The sequence below is a fragment of the Xiphophorus maculatus genome, chromosome 14 (assembly GCF_002775205.1).
Source record: "Xiphophorus maculatus strain JP 163 A chromosome 14, X_maculatus-5.0-male, whole genome shotgun sequence".
In the NCBI taxonomy this organism is placed as follows: Eukaryota; Metazoa; Chordata; class Actinopteri; order Cyprinodontiformes; family Poeciliidae; genus Xiphophorus; species Xiphophorus maculatus.
Genome location: NC_036456.1, coordinates 17,888,554 through 17,913,308, shown reverse-complemented (window position 1 = coordinate 17,913,308; position 24,755 = coordinate 17,888,554). Strand labels below are relative to the sequence as shown.

At 39.1% G+C, this 24,755-nt stretch overlaps 1 protein-coding gene across 1 annotated transcript in view; it reads left to right on the top strand.

The window, feature by feature from the left end:
• pc (pyruvate carboxylase) overlaps positions 1–24,755 on the top strand; it is a 371,443-nt gene that overhangs the window by 18,529 nt on the left and 328,159 nt on the right. The window contains exons 2-9 of the mRNA XM_023345780.1: positions 606–742; positions 5,133–5,226; positions 6,504–6,594; positions 8,939–9,104; positions 9,345–9,490; positions 16,161–16,278; positions 17,442–17,509; positions 18,935–19,018. Of these exons, the coding sequence (XP_023201548.1) occupies positions 606–742; positions 5,133–5,226; positions 6,504–6,594; positions 8,939–9,104; positions 9,345–9,490; positions 16,161–16,278; positions 17,442–17,509; positions 18,935–19,018 (904 nt within the window). The remainder of the gene's footprint in view (positions 1–605; positions 743–5,132; positions 5,227–6,503; positions 6,595–8,938; positions 9,105–9,344; positions 9,491–16,160; positions 16,279–17,441; positions 17,510–18,934; positions 19,019–24,755) is intronic.

Sequence of the window (24,755 nt, the reverse complement as noted above, 5' to 3'; positions counted from 1 at the left end):
TAGATTCATGCTCTTTTTTTCCCACAGTTTACGCAGCAGTTCTGTTTAATCTTGTTCTTTTTTCTCTTTAATTTTACTTCAATCAAGCATAGAGTAATAAAATAAAACTCTAATATTGGGGGCGTGCCGTGGTGGCGTAGTGGTTAGCGCGACCCATATTTGGAGGCCTTGAGTCGCGGGTTCGACTCCCGGACCTGGCGACGTTTGCTGCATGTCTTCCCCCCTCTCCTGTCTGCCTACTTCATGAAAAAAGGGACTCTAGAGCCCACAAAAGACCCCCTGCAGGGGTTAAAAAAATAAATAAACACTATTATTAGATAACAAGATATAAATACAACGTCTAAGAGCATCATGGAGTATGCAAATGTCAAAATTAAATTGTTTGGGAGTTGTAGTCTCCCAACAATATAATTTGAATTGAAGGTAGCACTTTAGCGTTAGCTTCTGCTAAATACCATGTGGTGGTTGTAGCGCTTTAGTCCAACTAATGTTTATAATTAGCGGTTGAGGATTAGCTAGCACTGATTTTCTTGTTTCCTACCTTCTTCCTCATGTTTTAACTTGACCTTTATTTGTGTTTTCCTCTTTTTTTCTGCCCCTGTCAGGATGTTGAGGTTTGCAGCGGTGCGAGGCGGCCTGGGCCTGCTCACCGTCAGGAGGGCGTGTCTCCTCTCCCGATCCGCCCACTCTGCCCCACAGACTGAGTACCGACCCATCAAGAAAGTCATGGTGGCCAACAGAGGTAAAACTTTTCATCCAGCACTAATATTCAAGTGTTGCTGTTGAATTAAATGCTGTTTTATGTATAATTTAAGAAAAGCCTGTTACTTTTACTGTTTTCCTGAGGCAGAAAGACTCTCAGGTCGTTTCATTTTTAATGTGCTGCATTAAGTTTTCTTTTCTGATTGCTAATATTTAAGCAGACTCGATGGGAGGCCGTACTGGAGTGTTTTAATGAGGAACTTCTGTAACATTGATGGTTCTGCAGTTCATCACATGTTGGGTTCTGCTCTTCCTCCTGTTTTTGACGTCTGAACACAGATTCTTACAGGAGTTTTCTGGATAAAGGTTCAAAATGTCAGTTTTCTGATCTCCGGACCAAGTCATTACTGTATTTTTATTTTTTAACATGGCGCTGTGTCTCCAGATTGAGTCGAGATGGTTTGAAGAAAAGAAATGTTCAAATTATTTTTATTTTTGTCTATGTTTTGGGGCAAAATAGTATGTTGAACCCAAATGCTTACTTTTTGCTACGACCCATTCCAGAGCGCGTCTTTTCATTTTTAGATTAAAAACTTTGCTGTAGATGTGCTGCTTGTAATTCAAGAAATTAGATTTTAATATTTCTACAAATGTCCTTTATTAAGAAAAAGTGACAGATGGATTAAGGTTTTCTTTTGCTGGTAGAAGTACGAATTAACTCCTCTGACTTCTCATAACTGCTGATTAACTAGCAGAAAGAGACTCTCCTGTGTTTGTTCTGTCCTCCATGAAAAACAAATGCAGGAAGCGTCACGGTTTGCAACAAACTCAAAACATTCTCCGTGTAGAAGCTAAAGGAAGATGGGTTGTTAATTGTTTTAGTGAAATGCTGCATGAAAACCACAGTTGGCAAACTGTTTGGAGTTGGATTGTTCTTTAACTGTGATTGTTAATTTATTTTTTATCAAGTAGTTGTAGTATTTTTACTCAAGGTTATCACATGACAGCATGTCTACTTTGCTCCAGACTCCATGCCAGCCACATCTGACTTGTTCACGTCTGTAAGGTAATTTACGTGAGACGTGCATCGTAACTCTGCACCAGAAGAAGCCAGACTCTGTAAATCAGGATGTAAACAATGACTGAAAATTATAAATATGAAATTATGAATGAAGTCTGTTCTGGTTTTGACTTTGCATCCAGTCCAGACTTGTCTACAGAAGTTGCAGTAAATGCGTCACACAAGGCCGTTGCTCTTAGCTTGGTTTCCTTTCGTTAGCGTCTTTTATCTTGTGATGATAAAAGAAGTCACAAGAATAAACTTTGCTGAATAAACTTTGAAATCAATTCATAATCAGCTCCATCTGTTACTTCCATAACTGTTCGCTGCTCTGCAACGTCAAAGTTCTTTGTGTATTAATCACTTGAGCGTTGTAAACCGTCCAAACAGAAGTCTGATTGCAGTTTTATCTAGTCGTATCATCATCCACGCAAAAAAAGAAAATTGTATTTCAACAACAAATCTGCGTTGATGTTTGAGTGATTGGAGTCTCTCCTGTCAAGTCCGGTCCAGACGGACAGACGATTGTTTCTCTGTTATCATCCATTTTAAATGACAAACTTACTCACACATCTGACTGTTGATCTGGTGCTGCTCTAATTAAACACACGTGCTGCATCAACCCATCACTCCCAGTATAAACGCTCTGGTTTTCAGTCCTGCCGCACTCTGTCAGCGTTTCCTCTCCTCCATGCTTGTTGCTCCTCTTCTCGTTTCGTTTCTGCAGCTCTTGTCAGATGTGATTTTTACTGCAAGCCACTTGTTGTCTCCCTCTCTGCCCTGCTGTGACTCCCTCATTTACTCCTCCTCATTTACCTCCTCCCTCCCACTGCTTTTGTCTCCTCTAATCTTATCTGCGTCTCCGTTAAAGACGCCACACTGCTCGTTTTTGATTGTCACTTCTTTAAAGGACCCGTCACCCCAGCCTTCACTCTGATTCAAATCGTCTAATCTGTTTTTCTATAAATCTCTCCCTCACTAATTTTCCCTTTGTGATGTTAGTCGTTGCTTTTTTCTTTTTTAAAGAAAGCTGCACAAACATTTAAATGCCGTCTCCTGTCCTCCCCTTCAAACAAAAACAAAACATACCAGCTTTCAGTGACTGAGGTTGATTTTTCACTAAACTGCTTTTTTTTGTTTTTTTTTGAGCGTTTGGTTCCTGTGACAGCAAGATGAACGCTAAGGAGTGTTTTTGTTTTTTTTCTGTCAGCGAATGTCTGCTAGGCTCTTTAGTTTTGCTGCTTTCTACCTTTCAAATGGCTTTTATTTTTTTCCTGCACATCACATATGGTGTCTTTCACAATTATTGAGTCTTCAGTATGTTTTATTGAGATTTTATGATAAACAAAATGGTGCGTAGTTGTGAAGTGGATGGAAATGACTGGCGGCTTGAAATCATTGAAATAAGGTTTGGAAAGTGCTTCATTTCTGTTTCAAGTCCTTAAACGTGCCTGGTATTCTAACTGAGCAGTTTTGCAATAAAGTATTAAAGTGCAAGCTAATGTTAGATTAAATGCTGTTATTTACAGTTTTTACTCACCATCTAAAGTTAAATCAGACTGAAATTTTCTTATTTTAAGTTAGTTGGAATTAGCAAATTTATTTCTATTTACTAAATGAGAAAAAAACTTGACAAGAATATTTTTTTTGTTACTTTCTTGGACCAGTCATGACTGGTAAAAAACCAGTATTAATTTAACACTGGCATTTTTACTGTGTAGATTTAAAAAACTTTATTTACAGTTGAAACGAGACGGTTTTTACTCACCATCTGAAGTTAAATTAGACTAAAATGTTCCTATTTTACATTAGTTGAAATTAGAAAATTTATTTCTATTTGCTAAATGCCAAAAATCTTGCCAAGAACATTTTCTAGAGATTTTTTTTTATAACTTTCTTGGACCAGTCGGGTGTATATGGTTTGGTCGACATTTTTAAACAAAATTTTGTTACATTGTAGTTTAATTGTTTCTGCTGTAGAGTATGGAATACTATCACAATAAAATATTAATGATAATAATAAATTATATCATATAAAACTGATTTCAAACTGTTTTAGTTTGTTTTTATTTCCAAATTGTGGTGCTGGAAAAGTTTGAAACTTGCCTTGAAAATGCTTAAAGTGCTTGAGTTTTACAGTGGGAAACATGAACAAACTTGAATAATGTAGCTTAGCTTGATAAAACTCAAGGTGGCTTCAGTAGCCTCATCTTTCTCTACCAAACTCACATGTTTCCTCTTTTTATAAAACGGATCAGACTCGTTCACATCGGACTGACATTTTCAGGAATTGGCACAAAAAACTTTACAGGACGATAAATTGTTCCAGATGTTTTTGCAATAAACGATGACATTTTTGTTTTGAGACAGTTTCCAAGTAATATATTAGTCAAAAATATATAAGGTGTAGTTGTAATGCAACTACATTCACTCACTCAAAGAATAATAAACGTTAATTTCTAGCTAACATGTAAAAGTGGAAGACATTTTAAATATCCAAAATAAATAAAATGTATCCTGAAGTTTATGAAAATTAATTAATCTGGAAATAATTGTGCTGTCTAAAAGTGGCTGGTAGAGACTGGTTCACCAGACTGTTTTTGGTAGAAAGACACCAGAAAAACAAACTATCATGCAGATATAAATGATCAAGCTTGTTTTCACATGACTTCTTACTGCTTCTGTTTTATTTAAGGGTGTTGGAGTAAAGGGACCACCTCACTTTCTGATTCATATTTCTAAAAACCTATAAAAAATAATTTTCCTGACATTAAATTAACAAGTGTTAGATAAACAATAATATTGTTGTTTTGAGGCCGTTTTAAGTTATATAATGGTGAAGACATAATAATGCAGCAACTCAAACAGCAATAAACATTGGAACTGGAAGACTCTTTAAATACCTAAAATAAAAAACAAAACTGCAAATAAAATGAATTATGAAGTCTCTGTGAACAAAATTATTCTTAAAAAATATATGAAAAAATAAAATAATACAAAACAAAATGGATAGATTAAAACTTTATTTCTTCCCAGAGGGATTAATAAAGTTTTTATCTATTATTCTTCAATAAAGGGCTAGTTGAGACCAAAACACCAAACTGAAGTCTTTTGACTTTTGTCATCCAGATTTTGGTGGAGAAAAGAGAAAAACTATAAATTATGCAAATGGAAATTGTTTTAATTTATCATTCAATTGATTTATTGCTTGTCACGACAGGCCTACAAGTGATGCATACAAGCTTGGAACTGGTTACAAAATGAAGGAAAACCTCAAGTACATAAATGATTAAAACCTCAGTCATTGTGATGCTCACAGCAGAATGACTTCATTTACTTTTCCTCCTCTGTAATTTTAATTTTTTCCCAGGTGAAATTGCCATCAGAGTGTTCAGAGCCTGCACTGAACTGGGGATTCGCACCGTGGCTGTTTACTCTGAGCAAGACACCGGACAGATGCACAGGTAACGACCGTCTTCAGAGGCTTCAGTAAATAAATCACGTCTTGTCCAAATGATGCAACCGCCAAGTAACAAAGAAAAGTTTGAAGCCTCTGTTCCCCCATTGGTGCTTTGATCATTGCTGGTTTTCGTGTGAAATGGCAACAAATGTCGAGTTGTTTGGAGGGTAAACGTTAAAAAATCTTGTTCAGTCCCAGTTGACATGTTACTCTACGTTTGCCCTCCATCTTTATTCTCACTCAGTTACAGGAAATCCTGACTGGACGCAAAGTTAGTGGGCTAAATGTATAAAAACAAGTAATTATCACTTAGCCAAGAGTTATGGATACCATATTTTCCGGACTATAGAGCGCACCTCTCTATAAGCCGCACCCACAAAGTAAAAAAACACACAAAAACCCCCCCTGGAAACGTACATATATAAGCCGCAACGGGCTAAAGGCTGCTGGTATCTCCGCCTCTCTGTTTTCCACAAGGGCGCAGCAGCAGGCAGCATCCTTAATAAATCTGCTGGATATGTTAAGGACGCAGCCCTGCATCTCCAATCGATCTGTGCTGCCAGATCGATAGCCTTCAACTTAAAAGCTGCATCATATGAACTTCTTCGTGTGGTTTCCATGATGAGGGGGTTTGAGTTTGAAAACATTTCTCCGCCGTGCCTGCTGCTAGCATGTGCTTGTTCTAATTAGAAAATCAGCTCTTTCTTCTTTGATTTCCAATTTTGACTTTGAATGATTCACTTCCTGCTAAAGAGCCCCCTGGTGGTTGAAGAAAAGTCCACAGAAAAGCCGCACCGGGCTAAAAGCCGCATGGTTCAAAGCGTGGGGAAAAAAGTAGCGGCTTATAGTCCGGAAAATACGGTAATTTCATTACTCCTCAATTAACGGTGTGCCAATTTATCGGTGCTGATTTCCTTAATTTTGGGAGAGTGGTGATCGGCCAATTTAAACGTGAAGCAAATCTTATCTACCTCAGCAAAGGTCTAAAATTCAGCCACTGTCCTCTTCCGATTTCCTGTGAGAGGCTTGACTGACAGACCGGCCCACCAGGTCATGTCTGCACTTAATAGTCATTCCACTTTCTGTTTTGCTATAATGAGCAACATTTCAGACAAAGTAAAATTGGCCAAAAACAGAATAGGCAGATCAGGATTTTTTAAAGATCGGAGATCGGCCAGAAAACTGCTGTTGGTGCAGTTTTATGGACCGAATGCGTGGAGGAAAAACATGTGGAGGAAAACATTAACATGCATGTTAATGTTTTGTTTTTGCACTTTGCAGGCAGAAGGCAGATGAGGCTTACCTGATTGGAAAGGGCCTGCCACCAGTTGCGGCGTACCTGCACATTCCAGACATCATCAAAGTGGCCAAGGTGAAGGATATTTACCAACATGCGCTGCTATAAACTGTGATGTGTGAACTCAAACAGAACATGGGTGATATTTGGAGAGGATGTCTGTCCTCTCCAGAGGCAGACATTTTAATATGACATATAAAAAATGTCATAAGTTTGATAGAGCATGATGGTTGAAGGTTGTTATGGTGTATTAGCTTCTGTTTTTATTTTAACAACTTTTGTAATTGGTTTAACTTTAAAATCTCTTCTTGACATGACCTCAAATATTCTTTTTTTCATGTCTTTTTAAATGACTCGGAGAGCCAAGAACACGTCTGCCAATGGTGAAGCAAATTCTTTTTTTTGGTTAGCGACTCGGCTAACTTTAGCTAAAGCTCTAGTTTACCTGGCTGTTTTGTGAACATTTAATTCAGTGTGAGGTTCAATTTGTAAGCAGGTGAAGATTGTTTACGCATCAGTTCAGTTTCCTCTCCCCACATTCTGTTTTTTTCCCTCAATAACTTTTATTTAAAACAAGAAACGTACAGAAAGGGGAAAAGAAAACATGGGCAGTAGTGAACAAGATATAAAAATAAATATAATTTGGAGCATGTAAATTATTTTGGAGCTTAGTATAAGTTTACATATTTCCATTAGTGATGTATCGATACATGAAAAGTTGAGTTGATGTCCAGTATTTATGTTGCTGTTTAGGGAACTGATATTTTTGTTGAGATTTGGTTGAATGCTAAATGGCTTGCCATATTAAAACTACTCCATCTCTGCTGCTGCTTCAACCCAAAACAAGCCGACTTATCGTCTGTGTAGCAGTAGAGGCGTGGCGTTCTTTAGATTCCTTTGCTCAGAATTTATGGAGGCTCTTAATCTGACCTAATGAACACATCTGATTGTTTTTATACACAAAAAAACTTATTTTTGGACCTATAAAAGAGGAAAAATGTCAGCTCTGACACTCCTTCCTGTCTGCTCTTGGCTCGTTTGTCATTCTCTTGCACACCTGTGTCTTTTGTTCACTTCTTTGTGCGTGTCCCATGTCCCTCCTGTTCAATCTAGTTTTCCATCTTCCTTTTTCCCCACCTTCATTTCCTGCAGCTTTATCATCCCACCGATCAAATCTGCTCCTTTTTTTCTCCTTTCTTTGCACCAGCTGCAGTTGTTCTTTGTCGTTCTTCTGACCTGTCTCTCATGGTGTGTGATTTCTTGTTTTTTTTTGGTTTTTTCCTCCACGTGTTCGACCAGCCAAGCCGAGGGAGGCATCGCCGTCCAACTCATTTCTCTAAATCAGCCTGGCTGTCTGGGAGCGCCGCCACCACATGCCAGGAAGATGTGTCTGTTTTCTTTCACGATGAATGTCGGCGTATGTTTACCTGTTGTTCACTCCGTCACTCCTTAATGTGTGACAGAAATACCGATGTCTTTCTCCATGCCTTCTGTGAGATTTCTCGTCTGAAAGCTCGTTTTCAGCCGGCGTCTCCATCTTGATCTTCTCTACGTTTTTATTTGTGGGTGTCTGAACCTGCTCGCCTGTGTGTGGCAACATGCCTCCTCTGGCCTGGCAATGCTGTTTCCCCCGAGCAACAGGACGGTCTGTAATTACAGCCCGCCTCATGTAAAAGAGCAGATGGCACATACGGCGCCAGTGATGGCTTTATCCATTAGGATCGGCCAACACTGGATCTGGCTGCCTGTGAGCTTTAGCTCAGCACCTTATCCATGGCTACATGTAACAATAGACTTTACTTAGTTTCCTTTTTAGAAATTTTAATAAAATATTGTCACACGAACGTCGGCATGTTGTTCTCACTGCGATGCACTTTGGGAAAATGACGTGTAATGGTCCAACAGAGCTAGAAACTTCATTGAGTGAAGTCTTGAAGCCTTTTCAAATTGAACTGGAGCGCGTTGAAATCGATGGGAGCGTAGAAATCTCAAGAGGTGATGAAGATGAGGAGGACCAAATGGAGGAAGAGGAGAGTTGGCCGTAGGAGCTGCTGGTGTTTTGCTGCTGCTGCCATCAGCGTCATAAATGAAACAATGAATGACGCGTACCTCTGGTCGGACTGTGTGATCCGATAAATACTTCTGCAGCTCTGTGTCCGGTCTCCTGGTCTGGTCTCTCCAGGGCAGAGAAGTCTGTAATGTCTGCCCATGTGCACTAGTCAAGGGTGTGAATTATAACCTGTCAAGTTACAGACGGGCTTCACATTTTTCCACCTTGTAAAAGAAAAACAAAAACGGTCAAATATGGAAAATACTTTGTTAACTCGATCTCTGGTCCTGGGCGGCAGTAGCGCCGCCGGTGCTCTGTTAGCATTTTGAGAGCTTCCATTGCTAATGTAGAGCTAATTTCTTTTCTTAGGACAACGGCGTGGATGCCATCCATCCTGGCTACGGCTTCCTCTCTGAGCGCGCGGACTTCGCTCAGGCCTGCTCAGACGCTGGAGTCAGGTTTATTGGGCCGAGCCCAGACACGGTCCGCAAGATGGGAGACAAAGTGGAGGCACGATCGCTGGCAATTGGAGCAGGTGAGGAGGAAATCAGAGTTTTGTATCACTTTGGATGAAAATAGGACCTTGGAGAAGCATTGCTTCATCAGTAAACCGCTTTGAATGATTAAAACCTGATCTATTCACAAACTTAAATTATTTCAGGTTGTCGGTAAGGGATGAAAACGGTTCAGCTTCTGTAGTTACAATAAAAATTCAATCAGCCTCAAGGACCATTTCTAAACTGTAGGTTTGATTTTCTCCCCTCCTGCATGTCAGGTGTTCCTGTGGTCCCGGGAACCAACTCTCCCATCTCCAGCCTGCAGGAGGCGCAGGCGTTCGCCCAGACCTACGGCTTCCCCATCATCTTCAAAGCGGCGTACGGAGGAGGAGGCCGAGGCATGAGGGTGGTCCGTGAGTACGAGGTGAGAGCTTTTCTTTACCCCAAATGTCTCCACTGTTTGTTTATTTTTATTTTAGCACGTAATGTCCATCTGTACAACAGACAGGAGTCATTTACATCAAATAAAGTTTAAATTGGGGTGCAAATTGTGTTTTAGATCCCGTGAGTTGTTTGGATCGAGACAGTACTTCATTACTTTTTCTTTGTGCAGAATAATTTTTTATTTTTAATTCACACAAACAGAAACATCAGGGGAATGTACATTTTCCATCTCTTCCACATCTGTTTGAATGTCTAACTAAGAAAGTGGTTCTTTCCCATCACAAATATACCACCTATGATGTCAAACCTTTCATTTCAACTTATTATATCAGGTTTAAGTCATGTCTTTTTAATTGCTTTTCTTAGTATTCCTAATAAATATTTAGTTTTAATATTTACAGCAGTTGATTATTTGAACCCAAAATGACGTTTTTCTCAGTTAAACTTAATTTATTTTCCAAGTAAAGGACATTCCCAAAATCAGTGGTAATAATTGGCTTCCTGGGATCCCAAATGTCTAATTTTAAAGGAAATTCTAAGTAGACGATGGGTTTGAGAAGGTTTGAAATACAAATATTTCCCTTTTATCTTTTCTTTTACCACCTTTATGCCAAACTCTTCCAGGCTTTAACCCTGTAATGATTTTAACCGGATCGCCTGTTGTGAAGGATCCGCCTGGCAGCTGGTTCTCCGTAGGAACGTTGATAACCGCGTTAGCTTTAGCATGTCAGCCAACCAGATGGCCATGTAGCAGAACTGCGTGACGACTCTTCGTCATATCTTCGGTCATACTTCTGTCGCTGTTGTAATTACACGTCTGCTTTCCAAGCAGCACAACCGCCTTGTGAAGGTCACCTTCATGCTGGGCGGTGTGAGCGGAAAGACCCAACAAGCTAAACTATGAAGCAGAGTGGAGAAACATTGCTTTCAGAATCAGGGTTGTTGTGACACAGCGGCAGGTTTTAAATGAGGGAGGAATATAGAAAGTTTGACGCTTACTAAATAGGTTTTGGTTCTCAAAGTATTTTTAATTAAATTCCAAAAAGGAAATTAGGTGTTGTTGTAACTCGTATAAAGTTTCTTTATGGTGCGTTCACACCAAACGTGTTGTGCATCCGATGTGTGTTCGCTTTGAAATCAGATGCTTGACATTTTGCTTCAAAATCGCTCTAGGCGGCGTTGAGAGGAGACTCCTTGGCAAACGTGTCCCTCAAACTCTTCCTCGTTCATATTTCATCTAAATAAATATGTTTAACGTTATTTAGCACTTATTTAATGTTTAGTGTGACTCAATGTTTTGGCTGGATGGACTTGGATGGCTCAAATGCAGGGAAATATTTTCAAATAGTAAAAGTTAAGACTTGCTTTACAGCAGGGCTTTTGTAAACGAATATTTTAGTAATTGAGTAATCTATCGATTATTCTAACGATTAATCAAGTAATCATATAAAAAAATTTATAAAATAAAGTCTTGGTAAATCTGGCATAACAGCAGTGTTACTATCAGATATCAATATCAGTCCAATTTTTCCTATTTTTTGTAGTTTAGAAAATTTAATAAAATTAACCAGGTTAACAATAATTAACCTGTTAACTTTCTAAGTTACCCTGAAGAAAAGTTATACAAAGATCTGAAATTATATTCAATTTAATAATAAAGAGGCAGGCTCACAAATACGCTTATAAAAAATGTCTCTACTCCAGCAGCTTTTAGTTTATGTATTCATCTTCAGTCAGTTTAATAGTTGGATTCTCACCTTGCCCCATATCTGTCAAGCTTTGGGTTTGAGAATACGGGAAATGTCGTCTGGAGTGGGGGGCTTGGAGTGGTGGTGGTGACGAGGGGACAGCTCTCTTCCCGCTGTTCACTTTCAACCCGCAGCTCCCGGAGGAAAAAGGCTGCCGTACTCCAGGCATCACGCCAGTCATTTTCAGGATCTCTATTGGTCCCCCAAAAAAGATGAAAACCCGGGCATTATCAATAATCAATAAAATCCTCCCAGGCCGAGCTTGAAAATTGGACGTAATGCTGCTAACGTTTAGCTTTCGTCAACAACTCCGAGGCGGAAGTCAGAGCTCCGCGAAACGCAAATAATGTCCCGGCCGGAACACGTTAAATAACAAAACATAAATTAACGAAGCTTCGAGGCAGGTAAATTTTCCTCGAGGAATTTTAATAGTTAAGATCAGTACTTACTTCTCTGTTGTTGCTGTGGACAGTGTAATGTCAGATGCGGCTTTATTAACCAACCTGTTTTTATAAAACATATCGGTGTGGCTTTGTTGCGTATCCTTGGAGCCTCTGCAGTCACGATCCACTGGTATGAATGACCTTTCCTGAGTCCTAGCACAGTCTGATTAATTAGTTGTTGACATTTTTTGTTACCCGTTGGATCCAGAGAGACCAGAGCAGATATGATGTGAGGAAAGTATAAAGAGATTTCTCCAAATAACAATGTGTAGTTTGCCTTTTAAATTCATTAATGCCGGCTCGCAGATGATTTGTATGCGTAATTTAAAGTCAGCCAAGCTGGTGAAAACGTATTACAGGACAAGATGTGAGTGTGTTTGCTGATAAACAAAGCTGCCATATTCCCACAGTGTATGTTTGGTTGATATGCTTCCTGAAAAGACGGGTGAGGCCGCACGCATCAAAGCTCCAGCGGCACAAATACGACAGACGGGCTGAACTGATGTGAAAGGATTACAAATGGACTTCTCAAAGTTTAGGTTTTGGAGAAACTCCTCTGTCTGATCAGGAAGGACGGGTTCAAAAATTGATTTGACCACTTTTCAAAGTCTGTTACCTTTTATTTGGGTTTTCACAGCATCTGTCATGTCGCTTTTGCACTTCAGATGTTTTTTTATTTCACTCTATAATTTCACTGTGTTGTGAGCATGAATGACCAGTTTCATGATCTCTCCATATTCTGTTTAGGCTTTTGCAAAAACCAATTCATCACATAATTTAAGGGGCGACTGTGGCTCTATGGTAGAGTAGTTGTCTTGCAATTGGAAGGTTGTAGGTTCAATTCCAGCTTCCTCCTGCCACATGTCGATGTACCTTTGGGCAAGACACTTAACCCCAAATTGCCTACCGATCTGCGTATCGGTGTATAAATGTGTGTGTTTGTGAATGCGACTGGGTGAATGTGACTAGTGTAAAGCGCTTTGAGTGGTCAAAATGACTGGAAAAGCGCTATATAAGTTCAGTCCATTTACCATAATAAATAGAAATTAGCTCAATAATTTTCATTCTGTTGATTTTTTGAACAGCGATTCTGTTTAGACGTCATAATCTGGTTGTATGTGTTTTATGTTTCAGATTTATTTAATGTTCTTGGTGGTTGTTTTTCTTTAAATTACTTCTAGTTTCAGTGTTAAATATTATTTACAAAATTAAACTTGCATTATTATCTCATTACCAATATATATTACAATATTATCATTTATTGCGATAATTTCTGGTACAATATATTGTCCAGGAAAGTTTATTGTGACAGGCGTAGTTGTCACCTACATGATCTGGGTCACTCCATATTCGACAAATACTTACAAATAGTAACAAAAGACCCACCAGATAAAAACTGTTTTTATTAGGGCTGTTTGGTGTTAGCTAGCCAGCTTTTCCTGCTAGCTGGTGGAGCGCTAGCGGGAGAAATGGTTGTACCAATGATGAAAGAAAAATCCTCCAACTGATACTCCATTTTTCTCCACATTTTGTGAAGAGAAAACCGCGTTCAGTGTCTTCTTTGTAGGTTTTTGTCATTTCCGTCAGTATTTCTTGGTGTAGCGCCCCCACTGACGAGGAGGGGAACAGATTGCCCTCTTTCACGTTGCAGTTAGAAAGTGAAGCACAGCAGCTGAAAATGTAACGAATGTTGCAAATTTGTTCCCAAGCCGAACAGAACCTACTGGACTATCGGGTCTGAAAACACCCTAAAAAACAAAAATCTACTTATTGCATCAGTTGTGGTGAAATAACTTGTTACCAGCTGGAAGATAATCAACCTAATAGTTAAACCAGTTGTCCAGGCAGTGAGTTGGACATATTTGAATAATTACCTCACACTAATTGCAGTTCTTCTCCGACGTGTAAATTGCGCACAGTGATATTGTGACGATGCATTTCCCATACATGGCGCAGACATTTTAAAGACGCTCCCTGCGGCTTCGCTGCATGTTCGGGTTCGCCTCTTACGTTGGGTCCGTCGCCATGGCAACGTCACCTGTCCCCCTCTGTAACAGGAGAGGTTACCAGAGTGGAGATCAAACATGCAAAAGCCTCACTCCTCACCCTGTTTATGTCCAGAAAGGAAAGAAAAAAGAAAAGCAGTGGTGCGTGGACAGTGAAGGAGTCTCCCGTCTCTCTCTCTCTTTCTCTCGCTGTCGGCCTTCAGGTTACACCTCGACTTTAATCAGAAACATTTAAAAGGAAAATGTCCAAGCAGACATGAGGCAAAGAATTGATGCTATTTGGATTGGATTATAACGATCTGAGAAGTATCATGAAAATTCATCCCGGTTTTTAATATGGTCAGTTTTGATTAAATCCGTTTTAAACATGAGAAGTGGTTATACAAGCGAGTTAGAGGACAAATTCCCTCAATAAAACTGTTTGACAACAAGCGAGTTCATTTACTGACATTGGAAGTAATAAAAATTGACAAATGAGATTTTGGGCAAACCTAAATCTGCCGACAAACGATACACCTGATGTTATGCCGACATTAACTGATATTTATATGTAGCTGCAGTTTGTGTGTTTCAGGTGGGGGACAGGTTGGCTATTTTTGATCTGGTTGGGATTGTGGGATGTTTGACTGATATAATAGCAGGGTTTCCCCTATTCTAAGCCTGGCGGGCCACCAGGCTTTACTTGTGTCCCCACCAGGCTAAGTCTTTAAGTCTTTTTAAAATGTTTGCTTTTTTTAAAGGTTTTATAGTTGGTGTTCAGGTATTAATCTTTTAATAACACTTAATTATCAAATGATATTTTCAAATTTCCTGTCAACTTTAAACATTTTTCAACTCAAAAACATGTTGGGCCGCTGGATCACAATCACCAGGCTTAGCAGGTTTTCTGGGGGAAGCTTTGAATAGGAAGCTGTTTTTTGTTTTGTAAAAGGATAGGGAAATGTATAAATCAGTAAATATCAGCTACCAGTGCATATTTTCATACGTGTGCATCTCTAAATAAAACTTCAGCCAGCAAATTGTAGTTGTGAACAGCTTAATAAAACATTTTAGCATTTTAACATAGCTTAAATTTAGAGCTGGACGACTAGGCTGACTAACATATTGCTGTATAAGCAGTTGATATCAGTCCATATTGATAATTACTGATCACTTTCTTTGTTTAAAATATCTGAAACTCTGGTTTCTCTGACATGACCTTTCCTGTTTTATTCAGTTTTCTCTCCTTGCCGTTTATTTTTAAACAGTTATGAGGCACGGTGGCAAAACCTTAAAAGTGCTGTGTCGCAAGTTACTCAGCAGGTTGTTGCTAGGTAACCAAAGAATGAGTTGCTAGGTAACCAAAGAGTGAGCGAGCCGGTTGATTCCACCAACCTTTCTTAACTAGCTGTTAGAGATTGAGCTGCCAAAGCCTTTCCTGTGCCTACGTTTCCTCTGGTTCTGGACCAGAGTTCAATAAAAATATTGAACATGCTGTCAGACAAATTATCTATTGATATTGATCATGTGTCTATAGCGATGTAGATTGTTTTTGATTTATTGCCCAGCATTTCCCTGGAGGTGATTATTCTTTTTGATACAAAGTGATCCCTGCCAGCAGCATATAGTAGGGAAAAAAACGCTAATTAAAATTCCCACTTCTCTTCAAGATAACAATTCAAACTGCAAAGATTGCGATAAGTACTGCTGTGCCTGTTACACAAATATTTACCATAAAAATCCTGCTTAAGCAATCCTGAGAACTGCATGTACTGGAGGGAAAATACCACTCTTTAAATGAGTCAAGCACATTAAGTGTGTTTTTTCTGCTGCTAAATGTCATAAATTATTCCGTTTTACTCAGCTCATCTGTTAAACAATTACTTGCATGTAAATTTAGTTTAATTCAGTTGTTTTGTATTTTTAGCTGGTAAATTTATTGACCTTTCAAAGTCTTTGCCACATTGCTTTTTGAGGGAGTGCGTATAGAGAAACCCACGTTGGGTTATTATTGTAGCAACGCCGATGTGTGCAGCTGCCCTTAGGAGTTGGATAGCTTCACCCACCAACAAAATCTCTTCTCAAGGCTGCAGAATGACAGCGGAGGCCATGTTTGAGTTTTCCCCTCCACCGTCTCGAAGCTCGGAGGCGAAGGAGGGAGAGGGAGGCATGGTGTTGATTCAGCCTCTCCCCAGAGCGAGAGACTGGACGCATCACACACCGACAAGCACAGAGATTGAGCCGTGACCTTCCACATGTAGGGTCGCGACCTTCCAGAGCCGATGTGTAGAACGTCTCAGCCATCGGGGTTGCAGGCATGTGCGCCAAAAGAAACGTAGAAAACATGCGAATGTCAAAAAGAGGGCTTAAAAAAACAGGAAAAAGTTGGAGGGTTTGTTTTAAAATTCAAGGTTTTGGGGCCTTGAATGGATGCACTCGTTCGGACAGTGATGGGTTTTGTTTTTTCATGTCAGGAGCTGGAGGAGAATTACCAGCGGGCGTACTCTGAGGCCCTGACGGCTTTTGGAAACGGAGCGCTGTTTATCGAGAAGTTTGTTGAAAAGCCGAGACACATCGAAGTCCAGATCCTCGGTAAGTTAGCTCACTTTGGCACGCTTGTAACTTTATATTTGGTTTGTACTTTAGTTTTGTTTTCACCTAGAGATGAGCAACACGTACTTAAAATTTTATCACAATATTTTGTTACTAAGTGATGATGTGAGCTATTGTGACTGCATGACGCAGCACCACAAACACATACTACTCTTAACAAAACATTCCCATTTTTAATACGCTTCTTTAAGACACCAGTCAGATAAAGAAGCATATATTTTAATTTGTAGATATTTATTGATGCTCTCATTGAACAGTGGCAAAAATGGTAAGAAATAATCTCCAGAATAGACAGTGTTGGGAGATTTTAAACATAATTAACTGGAATTTATTGTGATACATTTATCACGATAAACAATACGATAAATTCCCAACCATATCTTAAACTTTTTAATTCATTTTGAATACTGTGTCTCTCAGAAACGGCTTCTATCTCAATGACTTCATAGTAAATTAATGGTTGACTAAAAAAAGCCTGAAATTATTAAAGTATAAAGTGAATTTTTAATTTTGACTGGAATTTGATATAAAATTAGGATGATGGAAATGATGCTTTCCATCAGATCTTTGATCTCGCCACTTAAAGTGAGGGGAAAAACCCACAACAAGCTGTTCAGTAATTTGATGAAACTTTGTTAATGCATCTTTTTATAATGTAGAAAAAAGAGCTTAGTGGTAAAATTGAAAATCTGCAGAATGTGCCAATATTTATCTGATTAATGGTCAATAGATGCCCTACAAAGTTTACCATTTTAAACCTTAAACTTCTGTTTTGGAGTTGTTTTCTTCATGACTTCAACTGGTGTATTTTTGCAAAAAAAAAAAAATCAATACTTTCTCAGAAATCGATGGTTTTTATCATTCTTTTTTCTCCTTTTCTGCTCTGGCGAGTTGTTCCTGGTTTTCTCGTGTCACATTTGGTCTGTAACAATAGTTTTCCAGACTTTCTAAAGATTTTTCACTCATTTCTTTTCCTCTAATTTTCTGTCAAGTGTTTGTACCTTGTGCAGCGTCTTGTGCAGATTCTGCTCAGAAAATGGAGGCCAAGAAAATGTGACAATGTCTCCCGGACGAGCTGCGAAGCCTAATCACTTCTTTATCCCCTGACTTTTTCACCTCACCCACTTTCTGTCCGTCCTCAGGTGATAAATATGGTAATGTCGTCCATCTGTACGAGAGGGACTGCTCCATTCAGCGGAGACACCAGAAGGTGAAGTTCCTCATTTTCGAATTAATCTACTCCAATATAATGCTGGAATTTGTTTAAGATTATCTTCTTGACATTTCTCTTGAGTTGTAATGAGTAGCATGAAGTGGATGGTAATGGTAAGTAGGCGTGAAGCAAAGGTCACGGAGCAGGAAACACGCCTGCGAGCTGCGCCGTCTGCTTGCCCTTGTTATTTGGGCAGAAAGACCAATGTTGGCGTCACATTAAATGATTATAAACTCAGGCTGCAAACCCTGAAGGGCCTCAGATTGCTCTGAGCAGCAGGGGGTTCACAGACTGTATTTAAAAAAATACCCAATTAGCCTCTAATAAGTTGTTTAAGCAACATAATCCTTCAAATCAACTTGAATCAAAAGTTTATTAACAGGTGGCTGCATTATCCACTTGCTAAGAAGAGAGGAATTAATTCATTGTCTATTTGTCAAAATAAAAAATTCCTCAACATCAAATTAGGGAGAGAATAACATTAGCAAAGCTTTCACCAGAGGAGGCTGATCAACATGTATTTTATTAACCACCGCCACCTCAAAGCAGTTTTAATTGTGCTTTTTCAGCACTTTCATCCTTTCGCTTTAATCAAATTACAAATGATAATCATGTTAACGACGCTGTTCTAGCTGAAAACCGATGACTTTTTAATTTTTTTGGTTTCTGTTTGGCTTAATCTGCGTTTATCCTCTGATCTGAGATCTTTTCCAACAATAGTCGAGTGTTGAGGCGGCTTTAGGACGGTTCAGTCACTTTTCATCCTCTGGCAGAGATCTTATTTTGGGATTGAATTGATTTTTGTTCCTGTTTTGATCAGATTTGGATCGTGTTTGAATTCTCGTTTGGAAGTAAATGAATCGGCTTCCAACATGGTGTACTCCACCCACCCAGCAGCTAAATTCAACACGCAGTGTCCCCATTAAAAACTATTTAATGCATCTGTAGGGCAGTAAAACAGGGAAAAAAGAGAAATAATTAGTGGTAAAATTGACTATTTACTTTCTCTTTATTGCAAGCCGAGGGGAATTTGGTGATTTTTAGGGTGAACAATAATGAGCGCTGTAGTAAAATGCTGCTATTTTATATAAACAATGGATCAAACTGCAGCTTTGAGGGGACTAAGAGGCAATAAACTGTAATAAACCAACAATTATTCACCAACTGTGAGGTCTGCTGCAGCTCCAAAGAGCACTTTAGCATCTTATTATGCATTGTCTTGGTTTTATCACCCACAACTTTATTGATTGACTTTTCCACAGCTATTAATACCAAAAATGACACAGCCTGCCCCTATATTGAAGGTCATTTTCTCTTTATTATCTCTAAAAACAAGGGAAGTTGATATGCAGATGCTGTATTTTATTTCTGAATCAAATTAGTGCAGCTTTAAGGTTTTTTTTGTGGTTTTTTTTTTTAAAGGTTGTGGAGATTGCACCTGGCTTCCAGCTGGACCCACACCTGAGAGACAGACTTCATGCTGACGCCGTCAACCTGGCCAAACAGGTATGGCTCTCTATTTGTAGGTAAAGCTGTTCAAGCTGCTGCCTTACTGATGAGGGTTTACAGATTAGTTAATTAAGATTTGTCACTTTGTTACTGAGCTCCAGTCTGACTGAGAATTAATTGGTGCTTCATGGTTTAGATTTGTATGATTTTATCCCACCTAACTTACTATCGATGTTCTAGATACTGCAGTACAGCTTCATGATGGCGACTGATATTTTGTCCTATTGGTATTTTCTGCAAATTAGCTACATTGCGCTGCTCCAGTAAGATTTATGTTGACCTGAAGTGAGAGGGTCCCATCTTGGACAGTTTTGAAGGTTTGGTGTGTGGAAATGAGGCGATAAGTCCACATATTAAGGGTGACTTTTTATGCTTCCTTGAACAGATTATGATATGTCTACAAAACATGTTCATTACATTTTTTGGACAATCTTTCTTAGATGATTAGATTTTAGTTTGGTCAGTTCTGCCTATTTTGAGCTCATTTCAGCTGTTTTAAATGCTTCAAATAAGCTGCTGCTGGCCACGCCCCCCGAATCACCCTTTATACTCACCATGAAAATAGCTGCAAACAGATGAGCAATTATACCACCATACATCATTGAAAAGCATTAGAAGAGCCTCCTGCACAACCAACAAAAATGCAGCAACTGGTTTCTGGATGGGAAGGCAATAATAAAACTCTTGTCTTTTCCAGCAGCCATTGTACAGCTCATACAGTGGTAAAACCAGCTTGGGTTGCTAGTAGGGGTGCACTAATAGCAGTTTTCTGGGCGACCGCCCATTACCGATCTTTTAAAAAGCCCTACTTACAGATTCCGATTTTGGTCGATACCATTTTTTTTCTCTGAAATGTTGCTCACTATATCAAGAAAGTTGCTGAATTGGCAACAATTGGGTGACTATTGTTAACTGTAAATGTGCAGACATGACCTGGTTTGTCAGTCAAACCAGGAGAAAAAAAAGCACAGTGGTTGATTTTTAGACCTTTGCCGAGGTTGATAACATCGGTGGATATGATCGGCTTCACATGTAAAAATCGGCCAATAACTGATCTCCCAAAACTAAGGAAATCGCACCCCTTGTTGCTAGGTAACTGGGCTGGACTCAGCTGGGGTTGCTAGGTAACGTGGTGGACATGGAATGTAACTTGTTATACTGCCGTTTTGTATTTTTCGGTTCCTGCAGCTTGAACAGAACAGACTTGAACCATTTAATTTCAATTATGCCTCAATAAATTGACGTTTTTATTCACTCGATTTACAAATTTAATAGTTATTAATTCTTTATTGTAACATTTTATTGCAGTGCTGGCTTGATGAGGTGTATTTTTCAGTAGGATGTGTTATATTTCAGGTTAAGGCAGGTGTCTGCATACTGAATGTGCGCTTACAGTTTCCACTACTTTCCAAACAAATGCTGGCAGCCTTGAGGAGAAATGGCTCTGGGACTGAAAAGGCTGTTTTGGCAAGAGCCGAAGAAACAATGGGTGAACATGGGAAGTCAGAGGAAAGTCTCAGTCTTGTCCATTTTTATTTTTTTTATTCCCCTCACTCATAATTGGTCTGCAAGACAACTGGATTCTCCCCAGGAATTTTAATGCACCTTCTACCTGTCAGTCACATGAGGGGAACATTTGTTTTGCCAAGGTGGGAAGACAAAATTACAGTCAGAGCAGTTTGGGAAAGATTTGATGAAACTTTAGGAGCGTTTATTTTGCTTTTGCATTAAAAATACACCCATTTACCTTCTTTTTGCGTTTTTATAATATTTCTCTTGCTTTTGATGCCAACAAGGTTTTTCATGTATGACGGCATCACTTTAAAATCAAGCATCATTGCTCTGGGAAGATGCAAAGAAATGGCCTTTTTGGTTAATGGCCCAGGTGACGAATGGATACAAGCGAGATGGGAGGAGTAACATATGAGCAAAGAAATGACCTTGATGGAAGCTTAATGCGAGCCTCATCTTATACCTTCGCTCTAGCTATAACTTTTAATGCAGTGTTATCATGTGAATCCTGCTTTAAAGTGCAAAAACTCATCCTCAGGGAGGCAATTTCTCCATTCTTTCTTTCCTGAATAACTTGGAAAAAGGAAAGTTTAATTGTCTGTAGGTCAACAGAAATACTGACTGGATTACACCACAGTTGGATACATGCACACAGTCTGAAGGCAGCCTCTTTCAACGACACAAAGACAGATTTCACCTTCATCACCTCTTGAACCTTCTGTGTTTTTGTTGTTTTTAAATGCTGGAAACCATTTTTGTTGGCAAACCTTGAGTTTAAGATTGAGTGTGTAAACACTTCTGGTGACAGGCACCTTAAGGCAACTTTTATCGTCTCAACATTTGTAATGCGTCATTGGCCTGTGGAAACAAATTATTAGCATTTATGAAGGCTGTTCTGTTATGGCCCTGCCATCTTTGTTTCTTTATCAACCGGCTCTGCTTAAGGATGACCAGCAGAAAAACTACAAAACTGAGAGGTCTAAGCAGATGTTATTAATCGATTGAAACTAATTTTATCTAATAAACCATTGATCAACAATTAATCCTAAGTTGATTAATGGTTTGCATTCAAAGTAGGATATCTTTGATATCCAAAACTTTCAACACTAAGAAAATTAGCAGCATTGGGCAACGCTAACACAAAAGCTAGTTGTGCTAATGCAAAGCACTAGTCATTAACCTTAGTTCTGCAAGCATTAAAGCGCCATATCAACATGGTATTTTGGTGGAAGCTAATGCTAAATTACCATGTTGATACTCACCATGTGTCGATAATGCAACATGTTCTATAACGTACTATATCGCCCTCAACAGGATAAAATATGTCGCTGCACATTTACCTGAATGGTTGCACTTCAAGGAGTGATTCTTTGCAACAAACCTTTCACTTAACTATGATCAGCTCATAGTTAGCTATGCTAAGGAACAACATTTATACAAGACAAAACCAAAATCTATGCGAAAACAAAAAAAGGCTGTAACGTGGCTTTGGGCAGCAATATTTAACTAGATTTTGCCTAGTTAATAGGCTTCTATCAGTATGTGTAGAGCATCAGTAAATTTTAAACAGTTTACTGCAGAGTGATGCATTCTGGGTACAGAATAAACATCTTTCGTTGAACCAAAGACGTGAAGATTTGTAATTGCTTTTGAGACTACTCTGGAAGGATACACCAACATTTTCTTCACAAACAATTCTATAATTGTGAACACGAAAGAAGGCACAGTGAGAATTATTTAAAGAAAAGCACTAAAATAAATTTTAATGTGCTATTTTTACGTTTTTCTCTGAGCTTCCCCACAGTTTAATGATCAAACCTGCAGCGTTTGCATGTAATCAGCAGGTGTCTCACTTTCTTCCGGCCTGATGCTCCATGTTTCCTCTACCGGTGCCCTCTTCCTTCTTTTTTTACCCTTCTGCTCTTGCCTCTTCCTGCGATGCGTGCCGGCTGCATTCAGATGCCCTCCTCTCCAGAGCCGTTCCCAGCTTCCTGCAGGCTTTAAAAACCTGTTCCCTAAAGAAAAGCAGAGCTGAACTTTGGTACTTGGTGCAGGATTAATGGCGGCACGTATTCCTCTCTGCCTCTATATGCATAGCGGTGAGATGATGCAAAGCAGCATGTATTTTTCATGAGCTGCGTGGTCCTGCAGTGAAGTATTGTGTGGTAACTTTACACAGCAACCAACCCCATCACTAAAACTCATTACAGGGACACAAGTGCAGGGCAGCCTTATTAGCCGACTGCTTAAGGTGCTTCATCACATCCCTGCTCTTAGTTTTCATGCTCACTTCTTTCAAAGTTAGCATAGATTCAATAAAGATTGAGTTTTCATGCTTTAATATTAGAAAGAAACTTAAAACTCTTCAGTTCTCCTCAAAAATGAATAATTGTGATTGTTCTTTTTTCAGTGTGATGACTAATTAAATCAATTTGGGTTTAATTACCTCATCCATTTTTCCTGAGACCAGACGGCAACGGGGAACTGCTTCCTTTGAAGCGTGTTTGTAGAGGCTGCGCTCCCATTCAGGTTAATCCTCTCCTCTGAGCTGGAGAATGTTTTTACTTTTGTTACTTTGGAAGTGTAATAATCTTTAGAGAGAGCTTTCTATTTAAAAAAAATAAAAATATATAAACCCAAATTGAACAGAAAAACAAATGGAAAAATAAATGTACAAGGAAAACTAAACCTCCGCTACCAGGCAGCTCCTATAGATGAGTGTGACAGGAAATAAAGTATTTTCTTCTGTAAGAAGCCTTGATTCTTTCCCATTTTAAAGAAAAATGTGGTTTATATAAAGACAGTTACAAAGTCGGCCTTCTATCACCTGAAGAACATTTCCAGGATTAAAGGACTAATGTCTCAGCCAGATCTAGAGAAACTCATCCATGCGTTCATCTTCAGTCGTATTGATTATTGCAACAGCGTCTTCACAGGTCTGTCCAACAAATCAATCAAACAGCTGCAGCTGATCCAGAACGCTGCTGCTCGCGTTCTCACTAAAACCAGGAAGGTAGAGCACATAACACCAGTTTTAAAGTCCCTACATTGGCTCCCTGTAGCTCAAAGAATAGACTTTAAAAACTGCTGCTAGTTTATAAATCACTGAACGGCTTAGCACCACAATACATTAAAGATCTGCTTTTATTGTATCAACCTTCCAGACCTCTCAGGTCTTCTGGTTCTGCTCTGCATCCCCAGAACCAGAACCAAATGAGGAGAAGCAGCTTTCAGCATCTATGCACCACAAATTTGGAACAAACTTCCAGAAAACAGTAAAACAGCTGAAACACTGACTTCTTTTAAATCTCAACTGAAAACCCACCTGTTTAGAATTGTATTTGAAATGTAATCAATTACAAATTTATTGATGGAACTTGACTTAATGATTGATTCTATATTGCATTGTGATTCTGTGTTTGTTATGATGTAAAGCACTTTGAAATGTCTTGCTGCTGAAATGTGCTATACAAATAAAATTTGATTGATTGATTGATTTAAGTGAAAGCAAAGTAAGAATCTTACAAATTTTCACTATAGTTCAAAGATGCGTCTAAAGTTATGGATATTCTTCAGTATGGGATGTAAGACAGTGACGTGCGGTGAGGTTCATAGCTGGTGAGGCACTGACGTCATCAGAATCAGATTTGCAAATAGATGCATAGATTGACAGCAGTTTACAGGTTATGTTTCACTTCTGCATCCTTACACATAAACTGTAGCTCACAAAACACACATTTCCTTAAAAAACAAAACAAAATAAATGTTATTACTGTCTTACCTGCTTCGATTGAGAGTGCACTTGAGAAAACTTTTTTAGTGTTGTAATGTAGTCATCCATGTCGAAAGTCGGGATAAGCGAGAGGAAAAAAATCACTATCTCTATTATAATCTATCGCTGCACTTGACTTGCTTCCCGAATCGTTTAGCCTAGCTCGCTGTCACTTACTCGGCAGTTGAGGAGTGAACAAGACGAACGTCTGGGATCTTGAGCGCCCCCTGCCATGAGGCAAGAGAACTGCCTGCCTCACCTCGAACCTGTTCTCTGCCGTTTATAATCGCTCATTACACGAAACACGTTACACAAACACAGTTGGTGACAAAAAGCACTGTACATTATATACATAAGCTAAATTATTGGAAATAAGTTCACATATTAAATTTGTTTAAACCATTTTATTGACGCCGTACAGCAACATGCTCTCTCCGCTTAGCAGCCAGC